Genomic DNA, 12,626 nt, shown 5'->3' with positions numbered 1-12,626 from the left:
TCTTTCTTCAATTATGAAAAATTCTTAACCATCATTTCTTCAAATACTCTCTTGGTGCACCCTCTGTGCTCGCTGAGTTCCCGTGAGTGACATGTGGGAGCATCTCAGGCCGGGATCTCTCTGCCATCTTTCCCGTCGCCTTACTTCCCTGTACTGCCTCTGCATGGCCCCTCGGCTCTTTGATCCAAGCCCTAATTCTCTTTGCAGCTCTGGTCCGTCTAATACTAGTCAACCTAGCAACTGGGTTTTTAAGTTAGTTATACTAGAATTTCTTTTCTGGAAGTTTTATTTGGTTCTTTTTTGAAGTAAAATAGATTTCTGTGTTTTAAGCATTTTAAAAATATTTCTTTTCAGATTTTATTCTGCTATTTCTAGTTGCTGGTTTCAGAGCTCCCATGCTCACTGGTCTATTGAATCTTCCTTATGTGACTCCGTTACAGGGTGTCTGGTAAGTCTTAGGTGGGGCGGCCTTTTCTGTGGTGTCCCATGTACCTGGATGACGCAAGTGGTAACATTTTCACATTTGCTTTCGTCTGGGCTCCAGAAGTTACTTTTCCATGGTCTGGGAACATTTTTTTGTCTCAATTCCCTGACTTTACATTTGCTTTGGGTTTCTGTGTCTCACGGGAAAATTTTCCCATTAAGAGCTTTGTCAAACATCAGCTTCTCTTTCTGTTTCCCAAGCTCAAAGAGAGTTACTTTCTGTTCCCCTTGTCACAGGTGGGACCGCCCTTCACGGTCCCCGTTGTATGCAGGGCTTTAGTTTAACCCCCTTCTCCTGCCATCTGCCCTGTTTTCCTGAACTCCTGAGGAACTAAAACCTCAGTCTCGGTCCTGCAGTCTGACCTCTATCTGGTACTTTCTCGGGTCACTCGGCTTCACTCTTAGGTCCCTCTGTGACTCTGGGTTTTGTCTTTATCTCCAGCATCTGAAAATTTCCTGACCTCCACTTTACATTGAACACATTTTGGTGTTTTTTCACCTTTGTAGCAGTTCACAGACCCACATCAGCCTTGTCTAGCATCTTGCCTGAAGTCACCGCTTTGACACTAAAGTTCATTTGTGTATTAAAAAGTCTTATTTTTTGCATCAGAAATCTCACGTACTACTACATGATCTGGTTGTATGTTCAGTATCATTGAGAAAATGTAAAATGATATAAATTATTTTCAGTTATTCATCACAACCATATCCATCCACGTTTGAAAAATAGTAGTATATCCATATTCAAAATATGTTTTGTATACAATCTGCAGATAGTAAGTACTTAACACCTATATATTTGTAAGTCCTCTTGCAAGAACTTAACAGCTTCCTCAAGGGTTAAAATGCGATGAGTTAAAGCTTTATTTTACAAACATCATAATAAGTCCAAATGAGGCCTTAATATATGAATAGATAATTTCACTTTTTCAGTTTAGTTTGCAATCTAGGCAAGACCCTTGGACTTATTATAGGAAACATAATAACAGACACTGTCAATGATATGTTATTTGCTAATTGAAGCAAGGATATGGGAAGTACAAGAGTAAGTTTCTGACCTGAGCTTTTTTAAAAATGAAAATCACTAATCTCATCGTGTTTCTGACCTTTCATTACAGCGTTGCTACCTTATACGTTTGTTATGGGGATAAAGGTTATATTGGGTAGGCTCGGTCACGTCAGAATTTTATTGCTTTTGACCAAAAATCACTGAAAGAGTTAGAGATCAACTTGTAGGTACTACATGATCTTTAAAAAGTTATAAAACATATTTTTTTTTTTAAAAAGAGAAATTCTGTGAACGAAAGTACTTGATGCTTTTGTAGTTACTATCCAAGTAGTCATCAACCAGCATATTACCCTGTAATTTTAGTTGGTGTGTCTAAAACAGCCCTTGCTCTGTGTCCCACTTTGCACAGTTTCCTTTTAATTCTGGATTTTTTTATATAAGCTTCAAAGAAATATTTCTATATTTTATAAAAGTCTGAAAACTACTATTTTATGGTAATAGTAAAGAAATATAAAGTGTAAGTAATATTTGTTATTAAAACAAGTTATCTTAAGAGCAAAATAATTTACAAAACTGAAAAAGGTTTATTGTTAAATAAACAGTAAAAATGACCTTTCATAAATCTAAGTAGACAACGAAGCCAGCGATTCAAAAGAATGTTAAAGGACAGTAGTCGTCACACGACAAATATACACACAAAGATAAACAATGAATCTCCTAATGTATGTCTTCTTTCAATGTTGCTTTTAATCTTGAGTTACTCTCAACATCTAGATTTTTTATAAAGCAGATTTTGTATGATTATTACCAATATATTATTTATGGACATACATTCATAAGTTTGCTTTCGATGATACTATGAAAAGCAGAAACTTTCCTCCTGAAGTTTTAAAAGTAAACAGAATAGCAGATTGAATCCTCAGTGATTTCCAGTGAAATGGGTGTAAATAGAGGCATCAAGAAGCCCATCCTGATAATCTATTAAAATACTCATAAAATTCCTGAAATGTACATAATCACTATAATCCTAATGGAGAAAAAATAGCATTATAGTTGTAGAATGCATAAAATTATAGACTACATACATTTATAGAAACTTACGTACTCCTTCATGCTACAGGGTCACTGTTCAACGCCCGGCCCTCTGCACACTCTGCCATGGTCCCAGCCTAAGGTCCCATCTAGAGATGGTCATGCATCATCTGCCATTGTTCCTGTGCTGGGTTTGCCTCTCAAAGAGTTACACAGGGTAGATTCAAAAGGTCAGGATGAAAATTCAACATGTGCTTACTGAGCATTCACCTATTGTGTGCCAAATACCTTTCTAGGCAATGACAAGCTCCCTGAACAACAGAACTGAAAAATAGCAATGAATAAATGATAAGGGCCACAGAGAAAATCAGACAGGGCGGGATGCAGTGGTAAGAGGGCCGCACTGAACTGAAATTTAGATGAAAGCAGTTGCCAGCAATGAAAAGGTCTAGCGAGGAAGGGAACAGTGTATTCGCAGAAAGCCTTTGAGTAGGAATGAGTGAGGCTAGACTGGCCTGGGGAACGAAAAGCACCAGTGTCTGCAGAGAACAGTGCTTGCAGGAGGACGATGTGAAGCAAAGGGACCTGGGGACCAGATCAGGGAGGCCCTGGTAGGACTTCAGTCAGGACCAGCAGCAGGGCGGGACTCAAGTGTGTGAAGAACGGAAACAGGGAGGCGAAACTATGCAGCAGGGAGATCAGTCAGGAGGCAGTGGTAGCAATCCAGGTAAGATAAGTTCGGTGGCTTGGGCTACGCTGGGAGGGAGCAAAATGGTGAAAAGGGAAGGAAATAAAGACTTGTTTGGAGAGAGAATGAACGGGATGGCTGATGGGCTGAACCCAGGATTTGAAGGAGGAAATCAAGGATGACCCCTAATTTGGGGACTGTGGTGTCAGAAGGCTGAGAAAAGTCAGCTTCACAAGGTCAACTGTGTCGTGCTGATGAGCACAGAAAAGAGAATGGAGGACGAGGCAAAATGAAGGTCATGGTGACTTATGTAAAAGAAAGTGCAGTGAAATGGTAGAAAGAGGTTCAAGAGGGAATGGGAATGAGGAAGCACAGCCAGCCTTACTATGGACAACGTGAAAATGGTACAGTATCTAGAAGGAACTCATCTGAAAAAAAAAATACATTAAAGAGAAGTCATATATAGTATTAAAAACAACACACACACACACACACACACACACACACACACACAATCTCTTGATTGTAAATGGAATGTAAGAGGGTTTCCCAAGGCATAGGCCAAATTCATCAACTGAAACACTATTATAATAATAAAAAAAGAGGAACCCTAGAAGGTATGCAAGCAGGAAAGAAACCTACATTTAAAAATGTCACCCTATATCAATTAGAACAACATTTATAGTGTTTAAAGAAGTTTGTGACCTCAAAATATAATGGCAAGTTAGTCCATTGTTAAGGCAACAGATCTGCAGTGATAGTAGGTATGCCAAATAACTGATAAACAGGTCAGAAAAGGAACTCACAGAAAGACAATTCCTGGTAGGAAATAACTGCTGTAGTCAGTGAGCTAGGAGGAGTTAAAGACATAAAGATAACATTTTTCTTTTTCGGTCTCTCTCACTCAGTCTTTTATTCAATTCTGCTGTCTCTCAGTTGCTCCCTCTTTTTTTTTCTCTTCATTCATCCTTTATCATAATGTTTTTTTTCTTTTTTTTAAAGTTTTGAGAATAAGAACCATGTCTGTGCTCAGTATTTGTTTTCTGAAGACATATTGTAAAATGGGAGGGGAAACAACATCTCTAGCTATCAGCCAATTAGAAGAGACACTCTTAAAACATGATGTCAGAGGAAGAGAGTAAAAAGATTGAAAAAGATATGATGGACAAACAAGTTAAAGCAATATTAATATTAGGTCGGGCTATTACAAACTGCGTTAATAACGATAAACAGGATAAGGACATGAGGATAAATGGAACAACTTACCAGACAATTATAACAATGCTGACTCTTGACGTGCCTAACAACATAGCTGAGAGGAAGTAGCGTGTCTTGCAGTCATACTGCTTCGGTTCAGAACTCACTAGCTACAAACCATAGGCAAGTTAATTAAACCTCTCTGTGTTCAGTTTTCCCTTACTGAAAACTGGGACATTAATAATAGTTATATCTTAGAGTTGTGATGAGGTTTAAGTGAACTAATACATGTAAGTATTTATAACAGTGTCTGGTGTCATAAACATTGGCATTTTTATTGTTGCTTTTATTACTGTTGTTAGTATTCTTGCCCCAAATTGTACAAAGAAAAAAAATCAACAGAATTCTAAGAAAAATTTGACATATCAACAATCTTCGTAGATTTGTAACTTGCTTCTCAAAGCAAGATAAATATGTTTTAAAATATTTGAGACAGCTGTGAGATAGTTGCAATAAAACATTTAAACAGGCTGCCTTATCTTTCAAATCATTGCAAAATTGCAAAAAAGTAAATAAAACAATCAAAACTCAAATACAAAGTAAAAAATAAATAAATAAATTAAAAGCAATAACCATTGACCAAAAAATCAGATGACAGAAGTTAATCTACACATTGGCATAAATGTGAACGACTTAATATGTTTAAAAACAGTCTTAAACATATTAAAGTATAAAATTTAGTGATTTGCTACTTATAAAAGACATAAGTGCCGCACTAGGCAAAAAGAAAGAGAATTAGCAAAACATATCAACAATGTAAATAAAAATATAGTACAGATGACACATTTATTATGAGGTTAAGTTACAAGGTAAAGCTATAGATAACAACGCATCTTTTGGAGCTGAATGATATAGCAACAAATTATTTTTAAATTGTACAAAATGATACTCTGAAACATTTTTCAAATATACAAATATCCTAGAGAAAACTGGTACTAGACATATATCCCATAAACTTTTACTTTGAATAAAACAAGTTTTATGAATATACATGGAATCTAAAATACAATTAATGTTTGTATGTACCTCCATTTGGGGTTCGTTTTCCAAGCTCCACTTTCAAGAGGGCATGAACATTTGACCCTTGACTGCTTATTTCCTTGGTTGGCTAGGAAGCTCATGAGCACGTGAACAGACCTCCTGCTTGGGGAACTGTAGGGCATTTGATTCACTGAGACTCACAGTAAACATTCAGGAATGTGGTGGGGGTGTTACCCATTAGTCACACCCAGGAACAGGCATGCATGTGGCAAGAGACTCCAGAACCTTCTGGCTGGGAGGGAGCTGGACGGTATCAAAACTTCCTCATGTAAAAGGGAGCTTCCTGTGACCTGGATGGGCTCCTCACTTAATTATAATATAAGGTGATAATTAGAATCTGGGTACATTGATAAGGACTTGGAAATAAGGGAAATTTGCAACTCTTACTAGGAACAGTGCATCCTTTGCTGTGTAGATGTGTTATATCTTCAGTCTGAGTCTGTTGACTTCTTTCAGCCATGAGACCACTATCACTTCTGTCACCTCGCAGGTGGTAAGTCAGGTCATGGATACTCTAGACAGTGGAGGACCTTGGTTGGAACAAATCTCAGACATGTGAACAGAACCCAAGGCAGCATCTCTTTTCTGAGCTCTGGAATTTTAGTTCCCATCCCCCGTTGGTGCTGAATACTGTTGCGAAGGCCAGGACAAGAGGTCATGGAGGGTGAAGGGCATAGAAGTGAAGCAGGGTATGTCTCTGCTCCCAGAAGAAGCAGGAGAGAGATTGGGGATCTTTTGATTTTGAGTTGTCAGTCGTCCATTCAGGTTCAGCCACTGTGTGTCTTCCCCATTTTGTCTTGATGGCACCAACATTCTGCGCGTCATCCAGCTCCAGCTCCAGCCATTTAGTCATGTGTACCTGTCACTCTCAGATTCACGAGAATATATTATGTGCATTTTCTATTAGATTCTTGTTAGAAATCCAGATGCTAATCTCTTTTCAACAGTTTGTTTTGTTTTTTCCTCTTACATTTTATTCTTACATCTATCTTTTCAGCATACACACTGCAGGATTCTTGAATTCTTTTCAATATTACGTTTGTGCCAAATGGGAAACATTAACCAAAAACAAAACAAAACAAAAAAACCTGAAACAAAGACTAAAATGCTTCCAGTGTAGATTATTTATGATTACAATCTGTTGATAGGTCAATGAGTTTAACCTCATTGCCAATAGACTGTAGACACAGTGACATATTTCAGTCCATTAGAGGAATTGGTTCATACAGTCTTCCTGAAACCCTGAAGAACTGGCTCATCCTAAATTGGTGACATCGTCCCAGCTGGCCCAGCCGCACGCTGTCCCAGCCTTGTTTTCACGTGTCCTTTCTTCTCTCTCCTTTCAGGTAGAAATTGAGAAGCTGGACTACCACCATTACCTGCCTCTGTTTTTCGACGGGCTCTGTGAAATGACATTTCCCTACGAGTTTTTTGCTCGGCAAGGAATCCACGACATGCTGGAGCACGGGGGGAACAAGATCCTTCCTGTCATTCCGCAGCTCATTATCCCGATAAAAAGTAAGTGAACAGGTGAAGACCCGTCACTCAGCTTAGGTGCTGCCGCTTTGTGACAACTTGCTAATTAAGCAATAAAACGCAACAGGCTGAGGCTTATCTGTGGGTTCTGTGGGGGGTTCTATAAATCGACCTACAGGACCAGACGTCCCATTTACATGCGGGACCATCATGGGCACTGCACTGCAGCTTTGCCACATCAGCAAACGACACCGCGCGGGGTCTGCACTGAGTTCAGTGCTCCGTGGTGATGACCCAGCCCACGCTGATTCCTACACGCGGGAGTAAAGGACGTGTCTGCGGGGACGCGCGGCCTCTAACTTGTAGGTTCGTTTTTAATGACAGTCCTAACTTTAAAGGTGTGATATATAAACACAATCATAGTGGTTTGCTGTCTTTTAAGTAGTAGGATTCAGAATTTTAAGAAAAAAGAAACATCTGAAACGGAGAAAAGGTTAATGTTATTGAATACTGGAGATTTTTAATCTGTTATAGGTTGGGGGGAGGGGAGGTCGAGTCTAACCCTGTCACCGACTTTATCTATTTGTCTTTAAATGAGATTCTACTTCCTCTCTGTGACCAGAGTCTTCTGGCGCGAGTCCTTGCGGACTAGTCGTCTGAAGGAGCCTCCTTCTGAACCATTTCTGAGATTTTTCACTTTCCGGTGTGACGGCCTCTAATGGCTCCCAAACCAGCCCCTTAGCTGTTCCAGTTCCGTCTCCTCACCTTGCTGCCACCACTGCTGACCTTTGTAATAGAGCCACCCTACTGGGACAAGACTCCGGGAGGGGACAGCCAGCCTCTCCTCAAGGCCGAATGGCCAGGCCTGGCCCCCTCACCCCGCAGCCTCACGCCCCCAGGTTCTGCAGCCCTGGAGTCACTGGACCTGCGCAACTGCTTTTGATGGAAAGCAGAGGGTCGGTGCCTCTGTGCGCCTCATGGGGGCGAGGGGAGGGGAGTTGGGGGGAGAGATCCCACCCACTCCCAGTGAGAGCAGCCCTGGCCCTTCCCCAGCGGGATCTGGGCCCATCTGCCCCCGGCTTCACAGGGATGAGCGTCCCTCGCCCCAGGTTTGCCTCAGTCCCCGATCCAGGATGAACCACTTCCCAGGACGATAGACAGGACACCTGCCTAGTCTCCTAGATCTGGGGAACCCCACACGTTGTGTTTCAGGGGTGCTCTTGCCACGTGGTTTCACCACAACAAGAACAAAATAGTTCAACGTCGGGTTATTTCCCACAGTCCGGATTATTTAGTTTTATCCGTGGTCACCTGTTTATTGATTTCAATTAAGTATCGTTCAAATTCTAGATTTTTGGCAGCTGTGCTGTCCCTGTTTAAATTGAGTCAACTCTGGAACTTTCTCTCATGTCTTTGAGATCCTGTAAGAGGCCTGTAACCCACCACTCCAGGTTTCCCCCAAGACATAGCAAGTGAAAGCAAAGGAAAGGATGGTGCTAGCTGCTGTGAAAAGTAACACGGGAAGAAAAGACAACCCTTGAAAAGGGACTTCATTAAACAGCAATTCTCCCTTTCCCTCGTGCAGCAGCTGACTGAAGGGCTCATCTTCTGGAAGGATAGATAACACTGGGCTATATTAAAGCCATTTCCCAGTGTGATTTATTCTAGCAGGTTGCAACTTTTGAATATATTAAATTCTACACGTTCCGAAAGGTGATGTAGGAGTTTTATTGATAAACAGAAAAGGCCAGAACATTCTCCCCCGGAACTATCTTGAGAGCCATTGCACCTTTCCTCCTGCTCCATCAGAATAGCAGCGATACCTGGAAGTCTGTCCACCTCCTTAAAATAAGCTACTCACGTTGGAACGGCTGCCATCTCAGGACCCTCCCCTTCAGAGCCCCATTAAAAACACCGAAGGGCAGCGGAGAGTTTCTAAGTAATGTTTTGACTGGACTTACAATAAAAGCGCGCCAAATTAGAGTGCTGCAGGCCAAGGGGAATTGATTCTCAGTTTTGTTTGGTCTGTATTTTGAAGATACTTAAATGAGTTAAGGGAAAAGTAATGTGGGCAAAATTTATAGTAGACATGTATTAGAGGTCGTTTGCTGGTGACTAAAAACATTCTTAAGAGCTCAGTAAATACGATTTGTCAGGGAATATTAACTATATATGAATTTGATAGTTTAAGGTTCCAGAAGGAATGAATTGTGTCTTGGCAGATACCACTGCTTGTCTGCACTTACATACTGATCCTGAATCTATGGAACTTGGCTTGCTTCTTCTCAGTCTATTTATGTCACTAAAAGCCATACTTCTCCCAGGAAGGGATACTGATTAACTATGCAAGGTCATGCCAAGGTCCAGCGCAGTGTTGGAAACATTATGTGCATAAACTAAACCTTTCAGGTGGAATTCTGGAGTGAGGCTAATTGATCTAGAAGCAGGCTGATGCAAGTAATTGGCATAACATATAACAGCTGTGTGTACATTATTTTGAAACAGTCCTATTAGTATAATTGTGACTCTCTCCAGGGTCAAAACTTAACCTTATCATTACCAACTGGCCAGTTCTTCAACAGCTTTTCTCAAGTTCTAACCAGTATCTAAGAAGGCAAAACAAGATGTGTAAACTCCCTACAAGGCAGAGAACTGGGCTTAGCTGCCTACCTATTTCTAGAATCCAGGGTTGAAATTCTAAGGTTGATAACACTACAATGAGAGACGGATACATCCACTGGCTCTGGGGTTTCTAGATGATAAAGGTAAGAAGGAACTTCTCATTCTCCTTCTCTGCTTGATTCAGACCCCAATTTTCGTAATTACCGGCTCAGTGAGCAGCTAATAGCTTGTTCCATTTTTGTTGTTTTCTGGCACAGCTACAGGTGCTCCCTTTCCTTCCCACCTTCTGATTTCCACCTTCTTGAGCTATTTTGGGTCAGAAACACCAAAAAATACCAGTGTAAAGTGGTTAGGGTTGGCAGTGGAGCATTGATTGCAGAGAGCAATGGCAGGGCCAGTAAGGATAGGCACAGTCAGGCTGTAGATTTGCACTTACTCCCTCCAATTGGGAAAACATTAATCCATCAGATCCAGCAGAACTATCCAAGACAGAGCCTCTGAAGCCTTGAGCATCAAACCCAGAAGGAAATTGCAATAGCGGCCACAGGACAGAGAGGTCCCAAAAGCGGCCCACAGACTGTGAGTTTGGGAATGTCTCTCTGCTCGGTAAACACTAGAACAATAACAACAGCAACATAGCCAGCATCCAATAACGTCGCTACACAGGGAAGGAAATACCCCAAACAATGAGAGGCAAGGAACACCTCAACAATATTGAGTAGAGGATCCAGGAGAAACCTGTAGAAACCTGTTTGACATACTCAGGATCCAGGAAGGGATGGCCTCTGTGACATAGAAGCAGAAATCACAAGAGCACACGAGACTCAAATGAAAATGAGCCAGTGCTGAGTGACAGAAGGGAAACTGAAAAACGCCACCGTAGACTTAACATCTCCACAGAGGGACAGCGAGTAATCAACGGCACACCATCACATTGGGAATGTGGACCGCCACCGTCAGACTGTGTCTCAGGAAAGACACGTGTATAAAAAGAAGGTGAGAACAGATTATAAACTGGGGGACACAGGACACAAACAGGAGCTAAACATCATAAGGATTCCCAACAGGAAACATCAGAACCACAGGAAAAGCAATGACGAGGACACAGGTGATTGAAAGACATTTTCTCAGATGAGAAATACCCCTTATTTTGCAGGTAGAAAAAGCTCATTGCAGTCTAAAGAAAACCAGTGAAAAGAGAATCAATCCACACCTAGCCTAGATTGTCAAAATGTTTAAATGGTAAGATAAAGAAAAATCCTTCAAGCATCTGGTCAGGACACACACACACACACACACACAAAGCTACACATCAAGAAATAAAAATAACTGGTGCCAGTACTTTTTGCAACAGTAAATTCCAGACAAGAGTGGAACAGTTTTTAGAGAACTAGAGGAGAAACCCCTTAGGTTTATTTCATCCTGGTCACGTGAGTCAAGTCTCATGGACTCGGTAAGCATAATGCCCACCTGCCCGTTAGACAAGGCATTAGCGAGGATGTGCTCCAGCTCTCCGAAAGGAAAGCAAAGTTAAGAACCCCAAGTTGTCATAGGTCATAGCTTCAGAGCAGTTAGCATTAAGACCCACTGTGCTTGGAGTGAAGTCTAAAAGAGTTGATGGGAAAGAGTTTCAAAATTGCATGATGATGTCCAATAATACTTTTGCAGTGATGTGTCTAAGAGTTAAAGGAAATTAGGCCTCAGACTGCAACGTCAATGGAGAAGGTGAAAGTAGTTAAAACAGTCTGTATAAAAAGGATAAAAATTGAGTAGACAGCAAAGAATGCTAAGAGCCAAAAGCACAAAATAAAGTGAAAAATGTGAACTCAAATATATCAGCTATGAAAATTAACTTTCAAATTGGTTTGTGGAAAACAAAATCTGAATATAAACTCTCTCTATATAGCAAAATAATACTTCAATGTTTAAAAAGTAAAGGTATTTTGGGACAACTGGAATAAAAGAAGGCAGGAGTAGTTATTTTAACTTTAGAAAGATAGAATTTAATGTAGAAAAGTTTGAAGTGTGTAAAGAGGATCAATATATATTGATGAAAACATTTACAATAAATATGTAATTATCACGACATTTTATGCAAACCGTGACATCACATTTAGAATAAACAATTAGTTGCTCATACTGATATTTTTGCCTCTGGAAGAAGAGTAAACCTCTTGCCTAAGAGACAGGAAGATGCCAGTCCTTCTTACACTGCCTGACCCCCTAACACCCACCGTCTTTCCCAGCCTGGTGTGGACAGCCTGGGTCTACAGCACGTTTCCCCAAAGCTCAGCGAGCACATGGCTCATCCGCAGACCCCAGCAGCAGGCAGGTTCTGCCTCGTAGGTGAGACGTGGACCCGAGATGCTGCCTTTCTCACAGGCCCCCAGTTGATGCTGCTGCTTAGGGGTCACGGCAAGGCTGACGATGGGGCCAAGATGGTGCTTGGCCCCCACAGGCCCTCCCCCAAGATCCCAAGAACAAGGAGGGGGATGAGATGGGAGGAAAGAGATAAATGATCATTTTCATCTGCTCTTTAGGGATTGGAGAGATGCTGCTTCATTCGTGATGGAAATAATTACAGAAATATAACTTTAAGTCTTTAGGCCTTAAAAATAACCATTAATGGATTAAAATAGATGGTGTATCATGTGAAGTGCCAAGGAAAGAAAAATGAAACACTATCAATAAGGCAATCACTTTAAAAAGAAAAAAACAAAGTGAGAAAAAGAAAACTAATTTGTTATGACCACAAATAAATGGGAGAAATAATCAGTAATCAAAAAAAAAAGACTTGGTTTGGGAACTTGTCTGAGAGATTGTTCCCACTCGCTTTTCCCAGCCATGTGGTTTTGGTGGGGACTGCCAGCCACCGAGGAATGATGAGAATTTGGGTCTCTTGCCCAAACTTACCTTCTTTCCCGCTCCATCATTTAACAGCTGCGTCACAGTGTTGGTTAAATCAATAATCAGTTGTCACACTGTTGTGATCACATAAATACTGTCGCCTGGAAATCA

General features: G+C 40.9%; 1 protein-coding gene across 2 annotated transcripts in view; it reads left to right on the top strand.

Moving 5' to 3' along the window:
• The window catches only part of PACRG (parkin coregulated), a 447,188-nt gene that overhangs the window by 216,969 nt on the left and 217,593 nt on the right, over nt 1–12,626 (top strand). For both annotated transcript variants that reach the window (XM_019749820.3, XM_088795210.1), the window contains exon 3: nt 6,857–7,028. In XM_019749820.3, the coding sequence (XP_019605379.1) occupies nt 6,857–7,028 (172 nt within the window). The remainder of the gene's footprint in view (nt 1–6,856; nt 7,029–12,626) is intronic.

The sequence above is a fragment of the Rhinolophus sinicus genome, chromosome 2, assembly GCF_057876585.1.
Source record: "Rhinolophus sinicus isolate RSI-liver-muscle chromosome 2, RSI-T2T, whole genome shotgun sequence".
NCBI classification, from domain to species: domain Eukaryota; kingdom Metazoa; phylum Chordata; class Mammalia; order Chiroptera; family Rhinolophidae; genus Rhinolophus; species Rhinolophus sinicus.
This window is presented reverse-complemented; position numbering and strand designations above follow the sequence as displayed.